The sequence below is a fragment of the Thermobia domestica genome, chromosome 8 (genome assembly GCF_964235325.1).
Source record: "Thermobia domestica chromosome 8, izTheDome1.hap1.1, whole genome shotgun sequence".
Lineage (NCBI taxonomy): Eukaryota > Metazoa > Arthropoda > Insecta > Zygentoma > Lepismatidae > Thermobia > Thermobia domestica.
Genome location: NC_137461.1, coordinates 48,017,690 through 48,044,012, shown reverse-complemented (window position 1 = coordinate 48,044,012; position 26,323 = coordinate 48,017,690). Strand labels below are relative to the sequence as shown.

At 35.4% G+C, this 26,323-nt stretch overlaps 1 protein-coding gene across 4 annotated transcripts in view; it reads left to right on the top strand.

Annotated features, from left to right (window-relative positions):
* The window catches only part of LOC145692891 (uncharacterized), a 78,057-nt gene that overhangs the window by 17,006 nt on the left and 34,728 nt on the right, over positions 1-26,323 (top strand). For 2 of the 4 annotated variants that reach the window (XM_081768445.1, XM_081768447.1), the window contains 2 exons: positions 5,464-5,565; positions 12,189-12,293. In XM_081768445.1, the coding sequence (XP_081624571.1) occupies positions 12,207-12,293 (87 nt within the window). In that variant the 5' untranslated portion in view covers positions 5,464-5,565; positions 12,189-12,206. The remainder of the gene's footprint in view (positions 1-5,463; positions 5,566-12,188; positions 12,294-26,323) is intronic. The other 2 variants (XM_081768446.1, XM_081768444.1) reach the window with 1 other exon arrangement.

Sequence of the window (26,323 nt, the reverse complement as noted above, 5' to 3'; positions counted from 1 at the left end):
TTACAAGAGCTTTATTCAAATTACAAAACTTTGATGCCAGGGACTTCAAAAGCAATAACGCATATCCTAATACTTTACGCTCTTATCATTTAATCAAAATACAAGGGACTTCGCGGCCTTAGAATACAGGGTACTATACGTCAGGGGTGTCCCACATTAGTGTTGTCTTTATTCAAACACGACTTAAAATAATAAAATAACGAGTTAGGATTAATATTACAACAACTTATTAAGAATGGTCTCTACTTAAAACAAATTACTAACTGAATTTATTGCCCTTTTAAACTTTCAATCTTGGTGTACTTAATCCTCTCATAATTAACAAAAAGCGCGTCCATTCATAAACAATAAAATTAAATTGGCCTCCAAGAGAATTTAAAATAATTTGAAAACTTCAAAATCACAATAATGAATCTCATTATGAACTTTTACTGAGAAACGAAACATATTAAGGCTTTAGTTCGCGTAGTTCGTGTAAGGAATCTCTTTAGCACCTAACATAATATCTAATTTACCACTAACGCTGAGAAGCCAGTCGGGGAAAGATCAAGAATTTACCCACTATCAAAGAACTGACAACGCGTGAGTATAAGGACTCACAGAATGAAAATTTCAAAATAAATTTCAAAATTTCAATGATGTTTGTTTTGACTGACTTGTTCATTAATCACACAAGCAGAATTTGAATACTTGGAGTTCCTACACCAGCCTTACGACTGATGATTCTTGAAATGAATCTCGCGAAAATCCATTGCAAGAATCGAACTCAGAATACGTTGAGAAGCTTTGAATACAGAACGGAATAGCTTTCATCTCGATAGGTGGAGAAGGAAGTATCCGTCCCGCATTTGGCGCCATAAACCTTCTCAAGGTATTGTGTTGATATTTTTCCCTACAGTTTTTAGAATACTAAGGCAGTACACAACCGAGGAACGCTAACCAACACACTTCCTTTTTCTCGCTCTTTCTTTTTCTTTTTGTTTTGTTTTGCCCAGCTGGGGAAACTAACAGAGAACAGATGTTTTCTCTCTGTGTTGAAGAAAAAGGAACGAACTATTCTTTTGATATATGGACTGTTTCTTTTTCCTTCCCTCATTGACTTCTCTAGAACAAGCAAAATGATAGTTAAGCTTTCAGGGTAGAAGGGGGCATTTGCCCAACGCAACATATCAACACAAAATGTTTACTTTTAGATTTAAATTTCAAGCAAATTAATAGGAAACCTGTCCTTTCAATTAACACAATTTAAACATTAAATTATACGAAACTCATTTAGAATATAAATGTGACCCTAAGCAAACTACTTAACACAAATGAAAGTAATAATATAAATAACTCCTGCTTTGTCATTTACAAAAGCAACATAAGATTCTATAATCAATATCAATTAACACATTATTAGATGACGAGCTAATGATCGAATCCCACCGCTGCCACCAAATTTATGTCGGGGCCGGTGGCAGGAGGCGATCAGAACTTTTGCGGCCACTGGTGAGGGAGTCCCACCACAGGTCACGAACATAAAAAGAGATTATTAGCGACAATATCTCTACCAAAGGTAGCCGAAATCCAACTAACAGAATAATTAATAGAGGACCACGAAAGGTCTCAACAATATCACTGACTTAGAGAGTTGCCTGACATTAAAAATGTAATGGAGCTGAGCAGTCTATGGGGCTCGGCAATTTATTAGTACGGTAAGGAGGAGGTCCGTCCTGTTCAAACAATGTCCGACTAACAAGGCTGTCGGCAAGGTGATTTGATAGGGAGAGAGAGAACAGGATGAGTGCCTATGTATGACAATAATTAATTACAAAGTTCAAGCACGAGTTTACGAGATTATAAGGGAGCCTTGATCCGTGAATGTCCCGCAGGTAATTGCCAGCACTTTAGGGCAGTGGCGGCTCCAAAGGGGGTCACTAGTTAACGTGAAGTCCTCACAACAACGAGATTAATTAGCACGCCAAAATAATAGACACTAGGACTCGTGCAAAGAAATAAATATTTGTAGCGGGACGACAACTTAATAATTAGGCACATATTATACAACAATGAATTAAAATAAAGCTAATGCAATGTAAACAAGATTATTAACACACTTAACGGACCTCAAGTACATAAACTTCACAAGACAAGGTCAGGCTTGGCCATACTTAAATAATTCAGCCTAATAACAATTTAAACGATAAAACAATAAAAATGGAAGAGATAGTTATCGCTAACAACCTTAGTTGTAGAATCACTTTATAAAAACACAAACATTGAAATCGGATATTGGGTGCACAGAAGTAGACGTGATTCTGAGTCGATGCGAGGAATCAAGATGCACAATTAAAATCACTAAAACAATTTAAATCACTCACCTCGCAATTGAACACCTACACAGATGAAAGAGTTCCAAGTGGCCTCTGGAGATATCGTCGAGTCCTGTATAAGTCCAGTTGAGCTTAGCGTGGTAACAAGATGTTCGTTGCAACCAAGAATTCCCAGAAGATGTCTGTATTGGTTCGAGCGGTAAACCAACAAGATGCTTCCACTTCCTACGGAGAGTGAAGTTCTTTCTCCAATCGGAATTCTCACGGCGAATGCAGGAATAGTACTGGAGTCGCAGAACACACACAGAAGGGTGATGGTTCACTCAACTACAGAAGATAAAGAGTTCGGTCCTCAACAGGCGTGACTGGTGTAGTGGTTCACGTAGGAACCAGAGAACGAAAGAGATATGATAATAATGACTTCGACGAATGGCTTCTTCGGAGGTATTTTCTGAGAGAATATGAGTAGGTGAGGTCGTACTTTGAAAACTTTAGATAGGCGTTTTAAATGACTGGAACGCCGAGTTAGAAGTAGTATGAGTTTTATTGTAAGTTGCTTTTGTACAGCGCAGAAGAGTTGTTAAGCAATAAGTTGTTATACATCAGAGGTAATTTTAGATGACGCACAAGTCTAGTGGCGTATGCGTGAAACTTGAGAGGGGTCAGAATATGACCAATGATAAAAGAGAAACAAGGGCAGTTCAATGAAGAGATTGAATTACGACTGCCTGCATGTAGTAGTAGTAAACTTACTAGAAACAACGTTCAGCACAGTAACAAAGTTCTTGCTGTATTGCACACACGAAACGAAAACAGAGATGGTCCTTGGTAGGAGAACGGAGATGACGGAGTTCTCCACTAACACAGTGTAATAACACACTCTGAGAATGCACTAGTAAACTTACTAGAAACAACGTTCAGCACAGTAACAAAGTTCTTGCTGTATTGCACACACGAAATGAAAACAGAGATGGTCCTTGGTAGGAGAACGGAGATGACGGAGTTCTCCACTAACACAGTGTAATAACACACTCTGAGAATGCACTAAGTTCTTCTCTCTATGACTCTAACAAAGTCAGAGAAGAAACGCAAGTCCGGCGGGCGAAGGACAGAAGCCTGAGCCCGAAGAGTGGGCCGGAGCCCCCGGCGACGAGCACGAAGCTCGTGCCTCGTAGACACACAATGATTTTCCCCTTGAGAACAGCTTGTACAGCTATTTTGTATTCAGGGAGTTTATTCACACGTTACGTACGTGGGAGTATAGTAGGGTGGTATCTTCCCAAAAAGGGCGGATACTCGTGTGCAATGAAATTAGTCTTTACGTTTAGATTGGGTATTGGTAATCTAAACGACTATTTAGGGTGTTAACTAGAATAGTCACGCATGCGCGTTATTACAAACAGTCTAAGGCTTTAGCGTCATCTAGTACATAATATCCAAATTAAAAGTCAAAGGTTAATTTGATATTACAAAGAAAATCAGGCTTTATCCGGATTTTACAGGTTTCTTAATAGTTTCACAATGATACCAAAATACAAGTGTTCCCAAGGCACTTATTTTATACGGTGTCAAAGTAGACATATTTAGTATTTTCGAAGTGTCAACTTCGGCGCCAAAATGTTAATTATACGTCTACCATGTTTTTGAGAACATCTGGGCTTAAACAGAGGACAATGAGAGTATTCAGAAAATAACATCAGACTCTCAGATAAGACACAAGGGTTAGATATTCCCTTGCACGTGCAGCGAATCGAAGGTTATAGGTTACCAATTCAGATCTGTTTCTCAAGATGCAAAGAGGGGAGAAAAAGATATGAGTTTCCTCTTACGAGAAAACAGCTAACTTTAAGTATTCGTCTGGCTTAGTCATTCCACAGAAAGAACAAAATATAAAGAGAGAAATTTAACATTGACTAATACCTGCAATAATTACATGGCAATAAAGCAATTAAAAGGTTTTTAAATAGTAATTATGAATTTAATAACAGTAAGAAAAGCAAAAAATTAGGTCGGCCCGAAGGCGCCTCAGGTCGGCCGCTACAATACATTTCCATGTCTTTTGAAATGTGAATTCTTTCTAATTTTGCTCCGTGTATGGTATTTAGTTTAAAATAAAGAAGTTAAACACAGGTAGAAAACATATGTTCGATTTAATTCTGCTTATGAACAGGAAGAAGTACTGTGCTTTTTGGCCCTCACTTGTAATCTAATGGCTAACGCATGCATCTTTGTGCACGTGTCCCAGATTCGATTTAGGGGCCGCGGTGGCTCAGTGGTAGAGCGTTCACCTCTGGTACTAGGGGTTCCGGGTTCGATCCCAGCCCCCGCCAAGTGAACTTTGTGGTGGACAAACACCGTGTGCGTGGGTTTTCTCGGGGTTCTCCCGTTTCCTCCCACTTTCTTCATTCCACCATTTCATTCATTACTCATCATCACCGTCTCCTTTAGCCTAACCGGCATAACCGTGGGACGTAAAACTCAAAGATTCCATTTCCAGATTCGATTTGTGGTAGGTGACTATTAAAAGTGTGAATGCATTACGGTAATTCGGACTCCACCGTAAACTGTACATCCATGTCTCATCTAGCCTCGATGCTGCAAAGAAAATGCTGAACCTCGCAGGACTCTCCCACCAGGAATCGAACTCGGGACTCCGTGCACCAAAGGTGCGTGCGCTAGCCACTAGACCAGCTGGTAGGGCTCCTTAAAAATCTAGTTTTATAATATACTTCAGTAGTCCATGTGACTTTTCTTCATTGACTACAGTTGACTAGAAAACCGCAATGGCGAAAAAGCAAGTTAGAACTTCAATTGTTCTGAATAATTGGGCAGGTGAAACAGCGTTGTAGAATTATATTAGCTACATTCTCAGTAATTGTTTGTGGACTATTAAGTTCCAAGCATTATTAAAACAGTTATACTGCAGAATGACAATAAGTTTTATATGTTAGTAACATGCTAAACGTTCAAGTATCATTTACATTGTAAGTAAATACATAATTTTGCAACCAAGTACAGAAAGTTTTCCTGTTTGTGGATAGAAAGAGCAATGAATTTTAATGTTGAAAACATATTTACATGCAATTAAATGAGAGCTTAAGTTCGTAAAAGAAGAAGTATTCACATATTCGTACTTGTTATATCTTAGAATCATTGGGAAAACACTACTGGCGTGTATGGACGAAACTAAAAGGGCGATTAGACAACAGCAGAATTTTGATATTGGTTATCAACGCTACTTGGAAGAAAGGTGAGTATTTGTATTATATAGCAAGTTATATGGATAAATGTTGGGAACTACTTGTGTAAACGTATCGTCAATAGTGTTAATCAGTAACTGAACCTAATATAACAGCGTATAAATTGACCAACTAATCAAAACCAAACACCAGCTAACAGTTAAGCTAAACTTCCAAACGTAATTTTTAAATATGTGTCTTGTTGCTGAAAAGGCACAGTACTTAGCTATTTTGCGTTTAGTGTCTTGCTTTCCTAGAACGAAAGAACATGAAAATTGACTACGGTGAAACTTCTGAACAACTGACGCCAATAGGACATTATCATTTGTTTATAAACGTCAGTACTATATAGGCTAATATCGAAATACTATACACAACGTTCGAATTATTTTAGAATGAGAGCGAAACCTCTTTTGTAAAGAAATAAAAACATTGCTAGGAATGTGACTATGGGGATATGTAGTGCAAAATAAGTACCGTGCATGTGTGTTTGGTAATTTTATTCTTAAGTACGAGTCACTCCCCTGTAAAAATCCAATTAATACACATATTGATTGTGCTGAAAGTAAACATAACACTATAGGAACATCCAACGGCATTACTAAATACTGAAAATGTAGGTAGAATCACCAATCATGACGATTTATGAATCTTGGGGAACTCTGCAATAATTACCTGCTTTGTACATTCTGCAGACACTGCTTTCTGTTCTAAATTTGCTTGTGACAGTGGAATAAATTAGAAAGCTTCATTGTTACAACGTTTAATTACGAACTTCTATAATTTTGCTTTATTTTCTATGCTAAATATGTATGAACTAAGTAATTTTTGTTCCTTCCTTTCCGTTGATGAAGGGGGGAATAAAATGTCCGTATCGGTAAAAGGGAGAGCTGTGTCTCGTTTTAATATATATATTTTTGTGGCATCAAAAAATTTGCCCATGTTACGGAAGTATCCATTAAGGAAGGTTACACTGTATTAACTTTTGATTTTATACATTTATATTTTGTAATGTGCGGAGAGAAATTTGTAGTCGATTCACCTTGTAAGAGTATCTCGACACATGTAAAACAGTTGCAAAATATGGAGTATCTAATATATACGTTTAGTGTGGAGATGTGTTTTGTATGGGGAATTTTTAAGACTGTTGGTAAGGAGTAAAATAGGAAATCAGATATATCAGAAGGATGTGAAATTACATTGAGGGCATTTTGATGAGCTAACAGTATGAATTATTGAACTACATTCTGATCCCTTTACTGCACAAGTTCTGCATGGAGTAATTCCAAGGAGATAATACGCAGTCACAAGTAGCAACGCAACGTTCTACACTTCTGGGTGGACACGAGGAATACCACTGCTTCGTTATCAGGTGTGTTTATTGATCCGTCGCCAATTAAACACATCTGATCCATAATTATACAACGTCTCATATCCAGAAACTTCTCCCAACTGCAGTGAACTTCAGCAACGTGTCACAGACGCATGACTTGCTATACTCTAGGAGGACATTATAGCTATCATCCTCTCTGCGTCATTTCACAGCCGGTCTGGGCACCTATCATTTACTCTCGCACTTCTGACATCTGGACTTCCTGTTTGTCTTTTTCGACACTGTCACATATTTCACAGGGTGATAAAATCATTTCACACTAGTATCTACAGCTGTTTGCTACATTTCATTGGTGCTATCTCCCTTCTTGGTCTTGTTTGTTTGTTGAAGGTTATGGACCTATAGTTTAATATGGAATCCGAACCAGCATAATGCCCTTAATGCTGACTACTAGACCTGCAGGAAGACCTTATTCTTGGTAATATTTTTAATGACTAGAGGCATAGGTGTACTCCAAAGGAAATGAGGAAACGAAAATGACCTACGCGTATTCGAATGAAAAGTAATAAAGTTATGGCCCTGTTAAAAATTGGAGAGAAATGGAGAATACGCTCCAACAGAAAAATAGAAGAAATTCTGAGAGACAAATAGACATAGTCCGACACATAAAAGTACAAAGACTGAGATGGCTGGGTCACGTGGAACGTGTGGAAGCAGATCGCCTTCCCAAAAGGATCATGAATGAAAAAATCTTTTCTAGCAGAAGACCCAAACAAAGATGGGTAGATTATGTGCGAGAGGATCTCCGGATATTGAAAGTAGCTAACTGGAAATAGATAGTCAGAGACAGGAAAGGATGGAAGCAACTGGTGGAAGAACCAAGGCTTGTATCGGCTGTAGAGCTGTGTGGTAAGGTAAGGTAAGAGAGGTAGATTCTTTGTGTATAAAAGAGACCTCAGTATAATGGAATGACTGAGTATAAGTAAATGGAGAAATAGGTGTAAGAAGATGATAATTTCATTAGAACAGTTGCTGATTGGAGTCCTCAAGTCTGGGTTTCAATAAATTAAAAGTTTAAGAATGCAAAAACTAAAAGAAGTATAATACGGTTCACGCTGATCTTGAAAGTTTGGAAAAATTACGAAAATGCTTTAAAGTATACCGAAAATCATGAAAGTCTACTGTATTTCACAGAAGATTCGTGTGTTTGTAGCTGCCCACAGAAGATATGAAGAACATCTCGAGACATGCAAAAAGAAGAAAAGAAAAGGTCTGAAAAAATAGAAAATATCTTTAGAAATCATGTAGCTTAAGAAGCACCGAAGAGTGTTAAAACTTCAAGCTTTGAAAAAACAACAACAAATTAAATTAAAAAAAATCGAATTCTGCAGAAGAATAAGATAAGTTGGTTGCAGATAATCAGAGAGAGAGACCAAATTATGATACATGTTTGCTAGTTTGTTAATAAATGTATTCAGAATACCGTTAAATATATCGTTAGTGTATTTCGTTCGTTATTCGTATTTTATTGTATTCCGGATACAGGAAGTTCGACTCACAATAAGCGTTTATAGTAAGAAAGTAAGCGTATACTGTATTTAAAGAGTAAAAATCCTCTTTCATTTTACTTACGAGCGTTGGACAGTTATAGAATTGGAGAAGACCATTATGAAATATATATATTTCTAAAACTGACCAAAATTGATAGTGTTTGTGGGTCGCAGGTCAGGGAAAATTTACTTATGCAGCCATGGAAATTCAGGATAATCAATAACGGAAATCCAGTCTGAATCCCGTATAAATAAATGTACTTTTCATGTGAAGCACAAATCTGAGTAATTACTTACATAAGTTAACATTAAGTAACATGTTCTTTAAATACCGAATGCTTGTAAGTATATTTATGTAAGAAACAAACTGAACAGAAACTTATTACTCCCTCTAGAAATAATGCTGGTCCGTTTCTGTCGTTATAGGCAGCTTTTTTGTATGTGGTGACTAATTGAGTTATCACCGCTGTTGTAATTACCATTACAGTTGAATGGAGTGAACAGTCTGTACAATTCAAGATAGATCGAAGCACAAATATAACAGAATGACAATATGAGGTCATTGTGTTTGACCATTTCCATAGTCACACAGTAAATGAAGTTGCCTGATATGTTGGTGTATCAAAGCAGACTGTCCAGTATGATCTAACTCGTGTGTGAACCCAAATCAGCGTCAAAACTGTGTACGTAATAATAATAATAATAAAATAAATAAATAAATAAATAAAAAAAGAAGAAGGGCTGCTGACGAGCTGAACTCCTGACCAATATAGTTTTCAAACCCGGCATGAAATGCAGTTTTCGAGAAAACTTTATATAAAGGATGTTTGGAGTCCCAAGAATTACAACAGAGGTCACTTTTCACTATAGCTCACAAAGCTGCTCGTCTTCAGTAGATTCAAGAACACAGACACTAAACTGTAGTGGATAGGAAATGTGTAGTGTGGCCTGACAAGTTGCGTTTTTGTGTGTATTGTAATGATGCATGGCGTCGAGTGCACGGAAAACCCAACGAAGCTTTTCATCCATAGTGCGATTCAAGCTGGAAGAAGTTGTATGATTGTATTGTGTGTTTTTCGTTAAGACTATTACTAGGCCCCACTCATACGGATAAACATGATCATGAGCTAACATATTCATTTGGAAATTTTCGTGGCTAAATAATCTCATTTCTCAAATAGCTTCATGGTGAATATTCAGCGCACACTTCTGTCTTCATAGCGTTAGTACATGGGTTGTGGAACATTCATGTACCCTGTCGCATCTAATATATCCTGAAAAATCCCCAGGCTTAAATTCAGTTGAAAATCGGTAGAATTACGTGGTTGGGTGGAGTTGAGCGTCCCTTTTCAACAGCGACACTATATGAGACATAACAGTTTAAACTGGGATCCGAACCTCCATAATACGTTCAAATTTCATTTCCTTCCCATCAGAAATCAATCTCGGGATCCCATTCACTAAAGGCATGCGCACCAGCCACTAACCACCGGGTCAGCAAAACGCACAAACGCCATATCCTTGGCTGAAACTACGGATCTGCTGATGATCGAGTAGATTAACATCAATGTAACATATCCGCAACATATTCTTGAGTCACTCCCAAACGGAATCCAGGTGGTTATACAAGCCAAAGGCTGTGTTATAGTAGCGACATTTTCCTCGTGTACAGTGTCAGAAGTTCAAAGGCTCGGTTGTCCCGAAACGATAAGACATCACCTAAAATATGCCAGCAATCAACCGTTCTACCGGCACAACCAATCCTTCAATGCCCTTTGACCATGTCTTATATCCGAAACTCTCCGAAGCAGTTGAAACTTGTTTTCAATAAATAAGTAAATGGATGTCATACAGTTTTCGGAGCTCATTTCGACTTAAAATGGAGCTTAGGGTGTTTCAAAAATTAGGGGAAAATATTTTTTTCCGAATTTCACTTGCGGCACCCCTAACATTTATTACACGACAGAAAATAGATACTCTGGTAAAATTTTAAATTTTTAGAACAATTTTTAATGGTTGCGCAAGCCGATTGAAATTTTGAATACTATTGGTATATACACATAGTTATGCATAAAGATGTATATTGTTATATATTTTGTTATACACATTGTTATATACATATTGCACAATTATACATAAAAGCACATTATTGCTGTTTGTATTTGCATTAAAACTTTCTAGAGTTTATTTGTTTACTCTATTTGTACTCTTCACTTTTACATACTGAGTTTCCTTAAAGGGGATAGCGTTTGAAAATGTGAATGTTGCTTCCTGTATTGGGTGCCGCAAATGACCACCAAATGTCTCACCGATAAATTCGTCATTCCAGTGAATATTGTTTAAAATTTGTAAAGTTAGTATTGTTTCTAATGGCATGATAAATACAAAATGCAATGGATACACTAAATGGAATGATAAGACAGCCTTTGTTGATCATTGTTGGAACAATATCTCCTACAGTGGCATAGTTGATTTGTAATAAATAATTACATGAACTGGATATAGGAGAATAAATGCACAAAAGCAGAATGTATCGCATTGTGAATACAGCGACAGAAAAGCACTAATTTTGTTAAACTTTTAAGTCGATTGCGCAACCTCTAAATATTGAGCTGTTGATTTGAAATTTTGCATGTATTATTTATTTGTAAGGGAGAACAAATGGCACGGTAAAATTTCAAACTTCCGAAATTTTGGACCACCCTAATAAAGTTTTTTGCTTACTTTCGAGCGGTGAAAAGAGGGGAAAAAATTAGGGATCGTGAAAAAGAATCAAATTCGAGATTTCAACGAATTTACGTATTTCATGGCCCATAGATACCGAAAGTGTTTTTTACGTTTGTTCGTCCGTTCGTCCTGATGTATACTCGCCTAGAGGCCATGCCGTTCAATGTATTGAGACTAAATTTTAAACTTATGTTTGTGTGAGATTCTCCAGATTTTTAAAAAAATTTTCTTCGTACCCCTAAAAATAAGGGTAATTTGCGGAATTGTATAAATCAAAAATTGTTATTTCCTAACGATTTTGCTTAAATTTCATAAATCAATTTCTCAATAACAATCCCATAAGTAATTTCTCTGGTAAAAATCAAGAAGTGAATTTTTAACACTATTTTCTCAAAAACGCCTCAGACTATTTTGTTCATATTTCGTGCATAAATATTTCATTAATAAGTTGACAATGACAATATTGCGTAACTCATTTGTCCTGAAAAAGTCTGCGAAAAGTTGTTTATTCTTGGGAGTAAATGTTTTCGGACAACTTGTGTCCGAACAAAGACGAAAGTGATTGTGTTTCTATTTTATAAATAAATATTTCATTAGTAACTTGACAATATGGCACAACAATTTGTCCTGAAAAAAATTTACTATGGGTCGTTTAGATTCTTAGGGTGAAAAAAAATGAGTGAAAATCCACGATCTCCACACATACAATTGTTGGAAATGCGCCGAAAACATGACAAAACAGAAAACTCAACTTGATCGACTCCCTGTGACCGATGGTAAATAAACCCCACGTTGAATTTACTGACATTCTAAGGCACCTACGGTGAAGAAAGCGTAGACTATAGCCGGTGTTAGGATAAGTTCTAGATTCGGTATGCGTAATATATTAAAGATCTTTATTTTTTTTAAAAAAGCTATACTGGAGTTATATTAATTTTGTGTGTGTACTTTATTAATTCAGTATGTGTACTTTATTGTTGTCATATTATGATACAGCTGAAGTGAAACTTTTGTTTTGTCTCAGGAATCCCGTGGTGGCAACATGTCGAAAGGGGACAAAGGAGGATTTCCTCGGCATTCAAGTGAAGAAGACGTAAACTATGATAATGTGAAAATGGATATGAGTGAGGTATGAAATAATTTCAAGGAACAGAGTAAGATAGGATAAGATATATATAGATTGATAGTACGGTAGCAACATTATGCCAACACTAAGGTATATTTAGTTTGGCTGGTGGCCACTGCATTGTGTGAAATATGTATATCAATATGTGTATGTCAAAATTTATTTAAATAAGGTATTTGATGCTGTATGGTTTGTATTACATTATTGTACTTTTTATTTTATTATTTTGTTATACAAAAAACATAAATAATTGAATAAACAATGCCTTAGAGCCACTAGTCACTTTTCTTGGGAAATAATATTCTCGTGAAACGATGTGGCTATACTTCTGGTAAGTGATTGTGAGTGTACGACACGAAGTAAAATGAGTTTTAAAATGCTTTTGTTTGGAAACATGAATATAAATATGTGAATGTGAATGGGCTATTTACATGCAGTACGTCAGCATACAAATGTGGTACAGATATGAATGTATTTTTAAAAAATATATATATATTTCTTCCTGTCACTGTTTTTCTCCAATACCCGATTTGCATTCTTGGTAATCTGAGTGCGAGGCAAATTGCGAAAAGTTCAACCATAGTTTCGGGCATTCGATTCAAGTATTCGACTACTATAAGTAGAATTTATCTCGACTTCCGTTACGTGTGTGACGATTGTCAGAATATTATCGATATTCCAGCAAAGTTTCCCTATTCTTTGTTCTAATGTTTCAGAACGCATATTTGTCACTCAATGTAATCTTAAGTATACGCAGAAAATTTTCCTCGACTTAATCAAGAATCTCAGGTTTTACCCTTAGTTGTGGCCACCGTAAGTTTGAATTTTCAATCCAAGCGTCTTGCGTAGTAAAGAAAAGTTATAAAGTTTTTATACCGTGTCTCTAATCCAGTTCACATAAATTAAGAAGTGACTGTCATGATAAAATCGTTAGTTACCAGCGTATATTTGTTTTTTGAAACACGTAGAAAACCAGCTGATAGAAAGCTGACATGCATTTTTATCAATGGGAATTTACCTCTTGCTTAAAGAGTCCTGTGTCGATGTTAGATTTGTCACAGAAGCTTCAACAGAACTAAGGGTGAAGACATACCGAAGGTTCCTCGCGATCAAGGTCAAGGTTTAAGTCGCGGTCGCTACCTCAGTGTCTAGATCTAGATGGATGAAGGGCATACCTAGGGAAGAGGTCGCATCCTCGCTGTAAGTTCTTAGTTTGAGGAGAAACATTACTGTGACGCTACATAAAAATCACTGCGAAACGATATTTTGAAATTGAAAGTATCAAATAGGTTATAAATAGGGATGAACGCGAAGCGAGATACGAGAAATGCCAAAGTCTCGTCTCTTGTTACGCAAAAATATTTGAGTCTCATCTCTTTGTCCATCTCTATCAATAAATCACAGAGTATTACCTTTTTTCAATTTCCTGTGAAGAAATACCCTCTTTCAGCACTCAAGCGAGAAATCATTTCCGAGTAAAATAATAACAGGTATGCCTTTAGGTTTCGAGGTGGAGGGGGTATTAACTTCATCAAATGAAGTTTCGTCACTGCATCTCCCTATTTGACGTTGCCTGTCTATACATTTTTTTTTTTTTTTTAACCTTATATTTGTAACGAATTTAGAAGAAATTCTTTCTTTTATTAATCTCGGTATAGGAAGGGGGGCTTGAAGTTTTTAAGCATAAATATGATTAATGGCTTTTCTCTTCAGAAATTCCGGAATTTAAGGACTTCATTCCGAAAGCCCCCTTCCCCCCCCCCCCCGTAACCGCCACTGTCCTATATAATAATAAACTACAATATAATTTTCAAATAAATATGAATAACTTATCTGACATTCCCATGTGAGTTGCTATTTTCTTCCATTCCCTATTTAGTACGTGCCTATTGTGATATTGTTTGTGTCTCTTATCCCATATTGCTGAAACATTTCTCATTAGCTCTACCAATATGTCATTCATAATCAAATTTAAAGTGCAGCAAAACCTTTTGAGCATCTGAACAAATGAAGATTATATTCCGTACAGCGCTTCAGGGAGAACCAATGAGCACACGGAGCCACAGTGATGCTTCCACTGAACATCGATGTAAAAACAAACCCGGTTGTTTATCATTGCGACCACTAATTCACCATCACGGTCGACCTCTAGGTCGCAATGTGGCGTACATCTCCGGCATGCGCTTACCCATTTAAATCCATGTGTTTGTGCCATTATCGAGGTAGCGACCGCGACTTAAACCTCTACCTTGATCCCGAGATAGCTTCGGTATGTCTTTATCCTAACAATTGCCCTTGTATGTGAGGATTCAGCTTAGAGGCTTGAACCGAGAAGTAAGTGGCCACGGGTTACAACCATCTTTATCCTCTCTGAATATTATGCAGTCTTAACCTTCGGTTATTTGTTTATTAAGCATTACATTTTAGTTTTTAATGTAATGTAGATACTAGAGTGATTACAGGTTGTTAATTTGATATTTTTTTACGGTATAGAAAATTATTTCCTCCAGTATAGAATCCATGGGATTCACGCGAAACTATTCATATCTGAACCAGTTTTGTATTTTGGAAGCTTATTGTGACGAACATGAGTATAGCCACACACTATAATGAAAACGCATATAATTATGTTGTGATAAAAATTAGTAGCTAGAAAAGCTATAAGGAGTCTCTTATAAATCAGCACTAAAGGCACGATTGCTACCATCTGGCTTTCTATTCTTAAGTGTGTGCTTATACAAATTGTTGACTCCATTGTTGTAAGTTCGAAAATTATTAACACGCTCTGTTAAATATATCATGTGCATGGAACAGTCCTGACGATCGAGATGAGAACAGTAAAGTCCAACGACCAACTCTTCAAATCAGCTTCAAGGTTGTGAGGTGACAGCTGGTAAGTAGAGGCCAGGTAACCAAGTAAGTTTTTAACATAAAATAAATAGTATTGCATAAGAACTAGTTATGAGAGGCATTTTAAGCAATTAAACAATTAAAAAGTATTGATTTATAATTTCTGCATTAAAAAATAAAACTTAAAGGTAAATTCCAGTATAGTATATTACTTGATAAAAGTCGTAGTTATGTTGGAATGCTAGTTTATCACATTAAAATTTTCTGACATGATAAGGTTTATTACAGAAATATGTAAAAGTTATTCGATAATCTTGAAAGACATTTCATATATCGAGTGGTTACTGGGTCGCAATACCCTTTTTTATTATTATTTCTCTGTGTCTGTCTCGGGAAGTCTGAAACTTATTACTCCATTAAAATTTCAAAACTAACGATCAGCGTGCAAGTATTACGTTAATAAACCCTTTGATAAAGCATGAATCTTAAGGGATGTGGTATCCGATAGCAGTATTATTTAGTTTGTTGTAACTTCTTTATATTGTAAAAGAAACTTTACCACTTCATAGTTTTCTAAGATGCTTGCTTGCAGAAGCACACAATCACATTTCTGATTCTGTTTCTAATTAATGTCACACAAAACTATTATTTTTCATAGGTTATTTAGGGTCACGAAGTACATCTAGGTAATCTTTCAGTTGTAACAATTTCTTGGGGATCATGCGTTATTAAAAATACACACATTTCAATATAGTTCTTGTTTCCGTAAAATTTATTAATACAAGAGTGGTGTTAGTACCTTTCTGGTTTTCTCAGTCAGAACCTTGATATTTTATTGTTTTGTGTATGCTCCATCGGGATTATGGTTATGTTCTGCTTTGTACTAAAAGAAATATCAATTATCTCTGTGTGGGAGTAAAGCTGTTATGTGATTCACATGTTACACATAATGATTTAAATTGAATCTTTTTGGTGCATATATGCATCATTACAAGTAGATGTTTTAATAACGATACGATATAAACTTACTAATTGAGACACAGACGGCGTAGTTTATTAGGTAATGCATCTGTTTGACACTAATTATATACTGCCTGTTAATCTGTCAAATCACCTCGTACACTTCTTTCTTCGCAAAATACATATAAACTTTTTTCATGTGTATCTCTTCAAAAGCTTTTTATAAATAGAAAATACCACTACTCCTACAGGATATGCTTCAAGGGACATTATCAGGCCTAACCGTAGAGGTTAGGGTTTGTAACTTTGATGAACATTAGTAAAGACCCTGTGTGCGTAATCCGTAATTTATTTAAGTACAAATTTTCTGTACTGTGCGTAAGATATACTTGTAGACGTGGGTTGTTTTTAATGTCCGTGTATCATCTGTAAGGTACCATGTAAATACAATTCTAAAATTTGTCACAATTATTTTGGTTAAATGGGTAATAGTATTTTTTTAAATTTCTTGACGAGCTTATGTATAGTAGGTGACTTTCTTGCTAGACTTAATTGTATTTAGTTAAGCATAGGCTTCGAAATAGCTGATTGGTTATTCAAAGTTACAGATCAGTGCATAAATGTGTGAGCGCAGTACATATTAAGGAAACACGTACAAATCCAGTGATCGTTTTCAAATGATTTACTACAGTCTATTCTAATGTTTATCTTAAACTACCAGAAAAGGGGTGAATTGGGATGGGTTTTAATAACACTGCAACATGAGACATATCTAAACGTTCGTGAAAGCTAATATTAATATTCGGGGTAAGTACTTTCGGAATAGACTTTTTGTAAAAATTTTCTATACTAACTTTAGAACGAAAACGTTTTTTAAATATTAAACAAGTTTATCTTATATATATATATATATATATATATATATATATATTTAAAATTACTAGAGGGTGGGCTATAAGTCACTTGACAAAAAAGCATTTGAAACAAAGTAATTATAACATTAAGTTTCGTTATCTAAATCAAATGTGCAGTGTGTAATCCATTTTCAAATCACAAGTTATATACTTTAAATACAGATCACTACGCGCATTTAAATGCTCGAGATCTGTAATTCTTCAGAAAAATAAATTATCTTACATTATTCCCCAAACGTTCATTGGAATGAGGTCCGTTAAACGTGCTGGCCATTCAGTGGTATTTCGTCTGTCAGTCCATTCATTACACTAGGCATTTAAGACGTCTCTCATAATGTTTCCATAGTGAGGAGGTGCGTTGTCTTGTTTCCATATGATTTTTTTTTCATAAGTTGGTTATTGTTCAAATGCAGGATTGTTTTCCAGTGAAATAATCTTGTCATATAACATTTCAACGTAAAATTAAAGAAAGAGAAAAAAAAGATTCAATAAATGCTAGTGTCAAGCGATTTATGGCTCATGTTGTGGAAGTGGAATTAACGGATGACTTTCAGTAGAACACTTCTTGTTTTCTCTGTATAGCCTTTCATTACTAGCATATGCATGCAAATGATCCGCGTATGAATACGGCTAAATGAAGAAGTTTTAACCGTTGTAGTACTAATTGCAAGTTTCTTGTGGTAATTTTGAAACTATATACCGGTGGTTCCCGATCTTGTTTACCTTGCCTCCCCCTTTGTGAACCTTGCATATTTCACACACCTCCTTCCTTGCTGCTCGTTGGTCTTACCCTTTTGCGGTTTCAGATGCAGCATTGAATTCTCAAATCTCTAATAATAATAATCTCACCCATTTATATTTATTTCTAACAAATTTTCTGTATAACATTTTATAGTGCAGTAACAGCTTTGTTCTTAATGGAGCCTCAGTAGTTCTTTTTCTTTTTTTTCTTTCTTTTTTTGTGTGTGTTTGTGTTTGTTTGTTTGTTTTTATACGGTATTTAACTCCTTTTTGTTACAACATTCATTGATATTTGTAATTACGAAAGTAATTATTTCTATCAATAGTTTGCGCCTCTCCCCACCAGGTGGAGAGCGCCCCAGGTTGGGAACCACCGAGTCTATACTATGTAAATACAGTTGGAACAAAGATATCTCTAAGCAGGAAGGAAAAACATATTATTTTTCAGAAAATAAAGTGAAAATATTCATGCATTAAAAAACGTATACACTACAAGCTCTCGCTAACATTTTAATCAGATAAGGAGGAAGAGAAGTTGAAAAACGAAAGAAAAAATTGAAACAGAACTGACCAAGGCACCACGTATATATTCATAAAGCTTGTGTACAAGTTTCGGCAATGTAACGCAAATATTATTAATATATTTGGTTCTTTCATCAATTTTGTTTATTAATACTATCGAATATTTCCAAAGCTTTAATGAACAAGATACAAGTAAATAAATAAATAGAGCCAAGTTATTGAATCAACCAAATTTGTGTTGTCTTACAGTGCAAGGTTACGTGTATGCTATGTACGTAGGTTTTCTGGGGTTGTCCCGTTTCCTCCCACTATCTTCATTTCACCATTTCATTCATTTCTCATCATCACCGTTTCCTTTAGTCTAGCCGGTATAAGCGTGGGACTAAAACTGAAATATCTCATTTCATTTCATTTATAATCAAGCTAAAGATATTGAAGAGTTTAGTGGGGGGATATAAATCTAATTGAACGATTAGGTTGGTAAGAGTGCAGAAGAAGAAAGAATAATAACTTAAGGGAAAATAAAAATTAAAGAAAAAAACAGTAATGAAAATAATGGGAGACACCAGACTAAAAAGGGTATAGAGGAACAAAATGGCAAAGATAATAGCAGGGTGATAGGAAACTGAGAAAATATATGAGGTAGGGTATTACAGACAGTTAACTTGAGGCTGCGGTGTTACGATATCTTGGTTATGCAGGCGTATTCCCATCTCATTCTGAGGAACATAGAAGTGTCTTGTAAAAATAGTTGGAGTATACTTACACACTGTATGCTGGGAAGAATAGATGAGGAATTTATGCTGGAAGAGTATCCTTGAGTATTGATGTCAGTTAATCAAAAAAGTAGTTCATTTTCACTAACGCAGAAACCAGTACATCGAATGCATTTAAGAATGTAAATGAGATTGGAAGATTTGCAGCTACCGGAATTATGGGAAGTGCTACCTTCGTAAATCGAATGTAGGACAAGTTTTGCAAGAGGGTTTGTTGCATTTCGTTCGTGAAAAGTTTTTCAAAGGACTGCTACGTGTAATGAAGGTGTGGAACCAGAGGAAACGTGGAAATGAAGAACGATGCGTTTGCTTGCTGTTTCGTGAATAGGTTGAGTATTAGGTTTCATGGAAGTGCCCGTGCTTCCTGAAGGTTGTGCTTATTTACAAATTATGTTTATGGTTAAATAGTGCTTGTTTTCAAATCATTTTATGGTTAGAACAAGATGAGCAAGTTGGAATTGTGTGCTAAATTTTCTAGATTCGGGGCGTATTTTCAGGAATTCTTCAACAGTTCTTGACATCTTGATTAAGCGGAATATTGGTGTAAAATAAAATTGTGTCTTCGGAGGCTAGGATCTCATTAGGAAGTTGGGGTTCGATGATGTAGCGAATGATAGAAAATGATTTGTGCCTTTGATTTCTGAGTGGGTAGTCGGATGTGGAGCTGGAAGAGTAAATGCATTTGGTGAAGCTACCAGTACTAAAACAACGATTCTTCTTGAATTATCATTTTCGAAATTTTAGGAGAAAGATTGAGAGTTTCAGGCGATTTTGAAATGAGGTCAAAATAGTGGCCCTCGAGTGAACCCTGGTTGGCTAGATAAAACTGAATTTTAGTAAGGAAGTCACTTTTTTTTTTTTTTTCTTTTCTTTTCTGAAGGTCTGTATTGTCTACGATATGAAAATTTCAGACTACAGATCCAAGACCGTATAGAGTATGCAAACCGAATCAGAACGCAGTGTCTGGCAGGTGTAATATTGTGATGTATTTGGCTTCTTCTTCTTTTTTTTCTTGCTTTCGCTCTACTTCTTTCCCTCCATCTGATCAAGCGTTCTATTTATTTATTTATTTATTTATTTATTTATTATTATTATTATTATTATTAGTTTCTTTTGAGATAACGTTTTCGCTATTTTCTGTCATGGTATTAGTTTTTCATGTCCGCTTTGTAATTCCTTTGTTCCAGCTATACATTGTTTCGTAGTTGCATGTTTAGTGAAAGTAGGTGGATTAAAGTTGTTGAAAACCTTAACGTGCTTTATCTGTGTGTAGGTGTGTGTGTTCTAATAAATGGTTACGGATTTAAGTAGATCTAATGCTACATGATGCCAACATTGTTTAAATTAACATATTGAAATATATGTATTATGTATGTAACGTTCGGTACGATTGAAGCTTAATTTTCAGATGGTTAGAGAAATAACATTTCGGTCGTAGTCAATTATAATTATGTCTTTCCCTCCCCCCCTCCATACATTTTGGCATCGCTGTTACAAAGCTTATCTTACGTTAGTCAAAAATATCAAATTGCATATACGAAGTATTGTAACCGTCCAAATGTTGTGACATTAGCATATTTTATCTGAGGTCAGAAGTGATCAAAATGACAGAATATGCTGTAAATATTGGAAAATATTCTGTCACTGGTCAGACATCGGCTACTGCTGCAATTATTCCTTAATTTTGTAAACTATATTCAGTTTACTGAAAGTTGTTAGGTTATATTAGCCTTGCGAAAATTTTGTGCATCGACCACAAATCGAGCCTGGGACTGCTTATATACTAACTAGTCGGCTACACAATAGCAACCCTTATCCAAACCTTTGTAGTTTTTGAATTTTATATTAATTTCCTTTGTATGAAAAATAAATTAAAGAAAGTAGTAAAGGAATGTGATCTCTGATAGTTTTCTTTAGTTGGATACAGTGGAAGGATTGATATCATGAGTAAGAAAGGAACTCTGATGAGTGAATTGGAGAGCTGTGTTGTAGAAGCTCTTGTATCTTTTACCGCCATTGGTACTAGTACTTTAAAGAGTAGATTAAACAAATTATAAGTGATTTACTAGTGTTAATTGTAACAGAGATTTAAGTTGTCCTACAAACACCGTGTGCGTGGGTTTTATCGGGGTTCTCCCGTTTCCTCCCACTTTCTTCATTCCACCATTTCATTCATTTCTCATAATCACCGTCTCCTTTAGCCTAGCCGGCGTAACCGTGGGACGTAAAACTTAAGATTTCATTCATTTTTTCAAGTTGTCCTACTTTTCAATCTGATAATACATACAAGTATTATTTTAATTGAAGTTACGTTTTTTTTTAATTATTATTATTATTATTATTTTAATTTTATTTTTTACTATAGTATTTGACCATCTCAACTACTGGAAGGGATATAACTAGACTTAGGACTTCAAATTGTGCACATTTTGTCCTTTAGAGCGAACACGGACTCCAAAAGTACTGGAAGTGTGAAATGTTCATTCCAGTTGGGAAAGGGAGAATTTTCCAGCACCTTTTATCCCCCCCCCCCTTTTGATCCCTTCATTCCCTTAGTTTCTCCCCAATTTCCTTTCTTTACCTTTCATCTTCTATTACTTAAAATTTGTTGGATTGAATGTGCGAGAATTTCGACATGATCAAGCAGTTTGTCCTCTCTCGGGATCCAAACGACACAGGTGCAATGTCCAAAGCACGCCAACTTCTTCAGTTAAGATTCGAGATTTTCAAACAAAACTTTTTTAATATCTGTGATTAGAAATAGTGACGACTACCATTAAAAACTTGGAACAACAACGTTTACGGAAAGAATGGCAGACTATCTACTACCGTCAAGCAACAATTAAATTGCTTTTGCGAAAGAAATGCTAGAAGTTACGCATAGTTTTTTAAAGAATCAGAATATTATCGAATTTGCAACATCTACAAAATTGGCATTCCGGGTGTATACGAAGTTTGTCCCACTGGTTTCTACAGACAGATGTGGAAAGAAGCTTTAACATCTAGAAACTCTGTTTATTTCCAAATAGAAGTGCGCTTACATTTAACAACATATATATATTAATATGTAGGAAGAAGGGGCGGGAGGTTTATATTGTTTTTAATTACAGTTGAGGGAATTATCATTTTGTCTTATTTTAGTATCTTCCCCCCCCCCCCTTTTTTTTTTCTATGCAAACAACTTTTAAAAGAAATCCTAAACGTGTTTACAATTCAGTAGCTAACAATAAAAAAAAAAAATTAAAAATAAAAATAAAATCTCAAAAGCTCCCAAATTAAATCAAAACTTAGGACAAAAGGATCGATGTAAATGAAAACCACAATGTATAAAAGATTCTTCTTTGAAAACCCTTAGTTAGTTGTATTTTCTGGCACGTGCATCATTACCATTTAAGAATTTTTTAAAACTGTTTAGGAAAGAAAATGAAGGACTTGCACTTTTGGCAAGAACTTATTAGGTCGCTTCATAAAAGTGAAAGATTGTAGTTGAAAGACTATCGAAGAACTTATTCATACTAAATTTGAAAGTTCATATCAAGAGTTACATAACACTACACTGGAGGTGAAATACCTGTATAATAATAATAATAATAATAATAATAATAATGTTTTCTAAAAAATGAAAAACTGAAATAATCTGTTTCCTTGCATAGAATGAGTGTGTTTCATCAGAAGGACACAAAATATGCCTTTTTCAAAACTACTATTGGCCAAAACAACTTGGTAAGTTAACATAAATTACGTGGAACACTGTGTTCTACAACCATTTCTTCACTCAGATCAGTGGAAGATACTATGAAGTAAGAAAATTCCATTGAAATTAAAGGAACTAAAGAGTAATGATAAATCTTCAAATGAGGAGGCAACACATGAAGTTTCTTATCTGCTTCTAGAAAGAAAAATAGCCAGAATTAATTTCATCTGGCCAAAAGTAACAGTTAATAAACATTATGCAAATTACAGGATCATCTCGTGTTTATTGAGAGTACAGATATATAAGCATGTGTAGAAAGAATGTATACTAGTAATCCTACTTTTTGACCAAAATTCGTACTTGCTTATCATTAAAAATTATTCAAATCTCTTGCATAACATTCCAACCCGTGAATGAGAGCTTTTAATATAGCGCGCAGTCGAGTAGGTTAGAATACATTATATCTCAACCTATGAAACCCAAAAGGAATCAGTCCCCTCCCGCCCTGATAATGTTATTCATCACAAATAGTGCCGAATTTTGAGTTGTATTCGTACATGAAAATGACTATAGATTTACCATATTACACGTTCACGCGATCTTATCACAGTGTCCTGTTCACCACGTAATACACAGATTAAATAAGACATGTTCAGTAATCTTCTATAGTTGTGAGGATTTAGATCAGTGGCTGTGGTACATAGAGATCTCCATTCGAAGCAGCTGTGTCCATTTCAGTTACATACTCTTTCAATTTAGGTTATGTTAACGTACTTTCGATGGAAAATTTGATAGAATATTAATTAATATGGGAGTAGTAAAGGTTTAGATGAATCAGAGAACAAAAACATATTGAAAAAAAGCAAAGGTATGTAAGGAGGAAGATGGTTTTTTTCTTGTATAGAGATTGTGTACATCTGTAATTCTGTTGCGAAGTTCCAGGGTTACGTGTATAACGTATTCAATGAATAACAAATAGCTTTTGTACACATTACGAAATTAGGTTTTGTGAATATTATTGTGATTAATATTTTGAAAATTAGATTATTCATATTTTAAGAACTAACATTGATTTTCTGTATATTTTTGTGTTTAATGGTTGTTGTAGAAGTTTACAATGGTAGTTTATTGGGCGCTGTGGAAGTCTGAAAATTCTAATATAATTTTGTAGAGGGAAGTATTGCTCCTAATGTGCATTAATTTGCGCTACCGGGTGAACCAACTACCTCATTCTTTAGGTAGAAAATAGCATGAAGATATTGCGGTTCTTGATGGGAGTCATGTTATTGCTACTGCAAGTCATGTTACTGCAAATTCAAGAGTTACTGCTACAGGGTGTCTATCGGTCACGAAAAAGTCAACGAAATCAGAAAACGGTCATGAAAATCACGAAAAAGTCACAAAATTTAGCTTTTGGGTCTTTTTTTTTTTTTCTTTCTTTCTTTTGCTGTACAAATGTAAGTACAAATTGAAAAATTTGTTCTAAAACAAAGTTCAATACCAAAAATGTCTATCGTCGGCTTTAGACACTACCAAATCGCAAGCAAAGTACTTTTCTATCGCATGGATGAAAATTTGGCCTAATTCGCATTAAAAATATTAGGAAATTTTATGATTTGGTGAAGAAAAGGTCACGAAAAAGTCACGAAATTTCATTTTGGAATTTTAGTAGACACCCTGTGCTACAAGCGAACGAAAGAAAGCTTACGTAATGTAATAATGCTTGTATACAGATTTCTGAAGCTGTTTGAAGCTTTCTTCTCGTAGTTTGAAGCGCTAAATTTTTTTACCGATGTGACTTTTTAAGAGCCATCTCAGGCTCATATATATATATATATATATATATATAAAAGAGAACGTACAAAATTTTGTCCGCTCATCACGCTAATACGGCTGAACCAATTTCTTTCATTTTTGGGGGGTTATTAGGATTTGGACCCTAGATGGTTTTTATCATATCACTTTAATTTTTAATTACCAGTGTCTTGAGATAATTGACCATTCAAGTGTCCATAACGTACAAATCCTTTGTTATTAGTTCATCATAGGTAAAAATAAACGTATTTATATGCAACCCGCATGACCGTGTCACTCGGCGGGTTAACATAAATGACAGGCGATATACAGCGGAAAATAGCTTGAATCTTCTGTTTAAAATTTTTAAATTGATTTGCTTATTTTTACAGACACTTTTACAATATGCCAGCACCGGGATGACCGCAGCGAAGCGGGGCGGGTTAACATAAATGACAGGCGATATAATGTTAAGATTTACTGCAATCTTCTATGGTTTTTATCATATCACTTGAAAGCGAAAAAGTAAAAATTATCTAAGTAACAAAGTTTATTGCGTTCCGGGGTGACCGCAGCGAAGCGGGGTGAACGCTGCTAGTATATATATATAATATATAAAATAATACGGAGAGCAGTCAAAAAGATCCCAGAATTCTGCTGTAGCTCTTTATTACCACAATATAAGTATACATTTCCTTAATCCCCTTCAAAATTAGCATCTTTGGAACACACAGGCTTGTTCCATCGCTCTTGCAATTGGTGGAAACACCGATGAAAGTCCTATTTTGGTATTTTCCAGTGTTCAGGTGTGTCGGTGGTTTTGATCTCTTGTGCGTTGGCGAAACGGAAAAGGCCCATTTTTAGCTTTGGGAGGAGCCAAACATCCAATAGTGCTAAACTGTTTTTAAGGTTATCAAAGTACCTGAAGCAGATTGTCCCCAATTTGCACATTAATTTGATGTTTGCACATGTTGCTCGATCTGTGAAATTGCACCAACTGATCACCATAGATTCTTTCGATTAGCTGCATTACTGGTAGACTGCCTGTTATGACGTGTTAATACTTGTCAAATTCCTAAATAGGAAACCTAAGGACCGTACTGTACAAGATTCATTGTAATTGCATCACAAATGCCAAAAATAGAACACCATTCCAGGAACTTTTTTGACTGCCCCTCGTGTGTGTTTATGTTTATATAGTTAGATTTGAGTTTAACGTCCCTTTCAGCAGCAACGTTATATGAGACATTAACCTACAGCTTAACATGGAATCCGAGCGACATAAGCTCCCGCTGGAAATCGATTCTGGGTCTCCCACGCCAAAGGCGTGTACGCAATCCACATAGTCAAGAGGAAGCTCGAGATTATATATATATTGTACTCATGAGAATAGTTCGGGAAACAGTGTTCCTTTTCCATTGATTAAATTTAGAAACTGATAATCTCTTAACAAAAAATAGAAAAATCAAACTTTTGTCTTAAAACGTGATAAATCTCGTAGAAAGCTCGTTGAATACGAAGTGGAAGTTCTGTACGTATAATTGTGGTTTGTTATTACATCGTCTACAAGCTGTATAACCTTGTTTAGCTTGTAAATTTGTTAAATTTTCTGCCATTATTGAATGAATTATTTATCAAAAAATAGTGTAAAAGAATCACACACACACTAAGAGAAAGAGACACTTAAAACTATTTTCCTAAATACTTCATCAGATAGTGCGAGGAAGATGCAAGACGAGAGGAAAGAAAGAAAAAAAGAAAACAGTGAAGTAAAACTGTGCC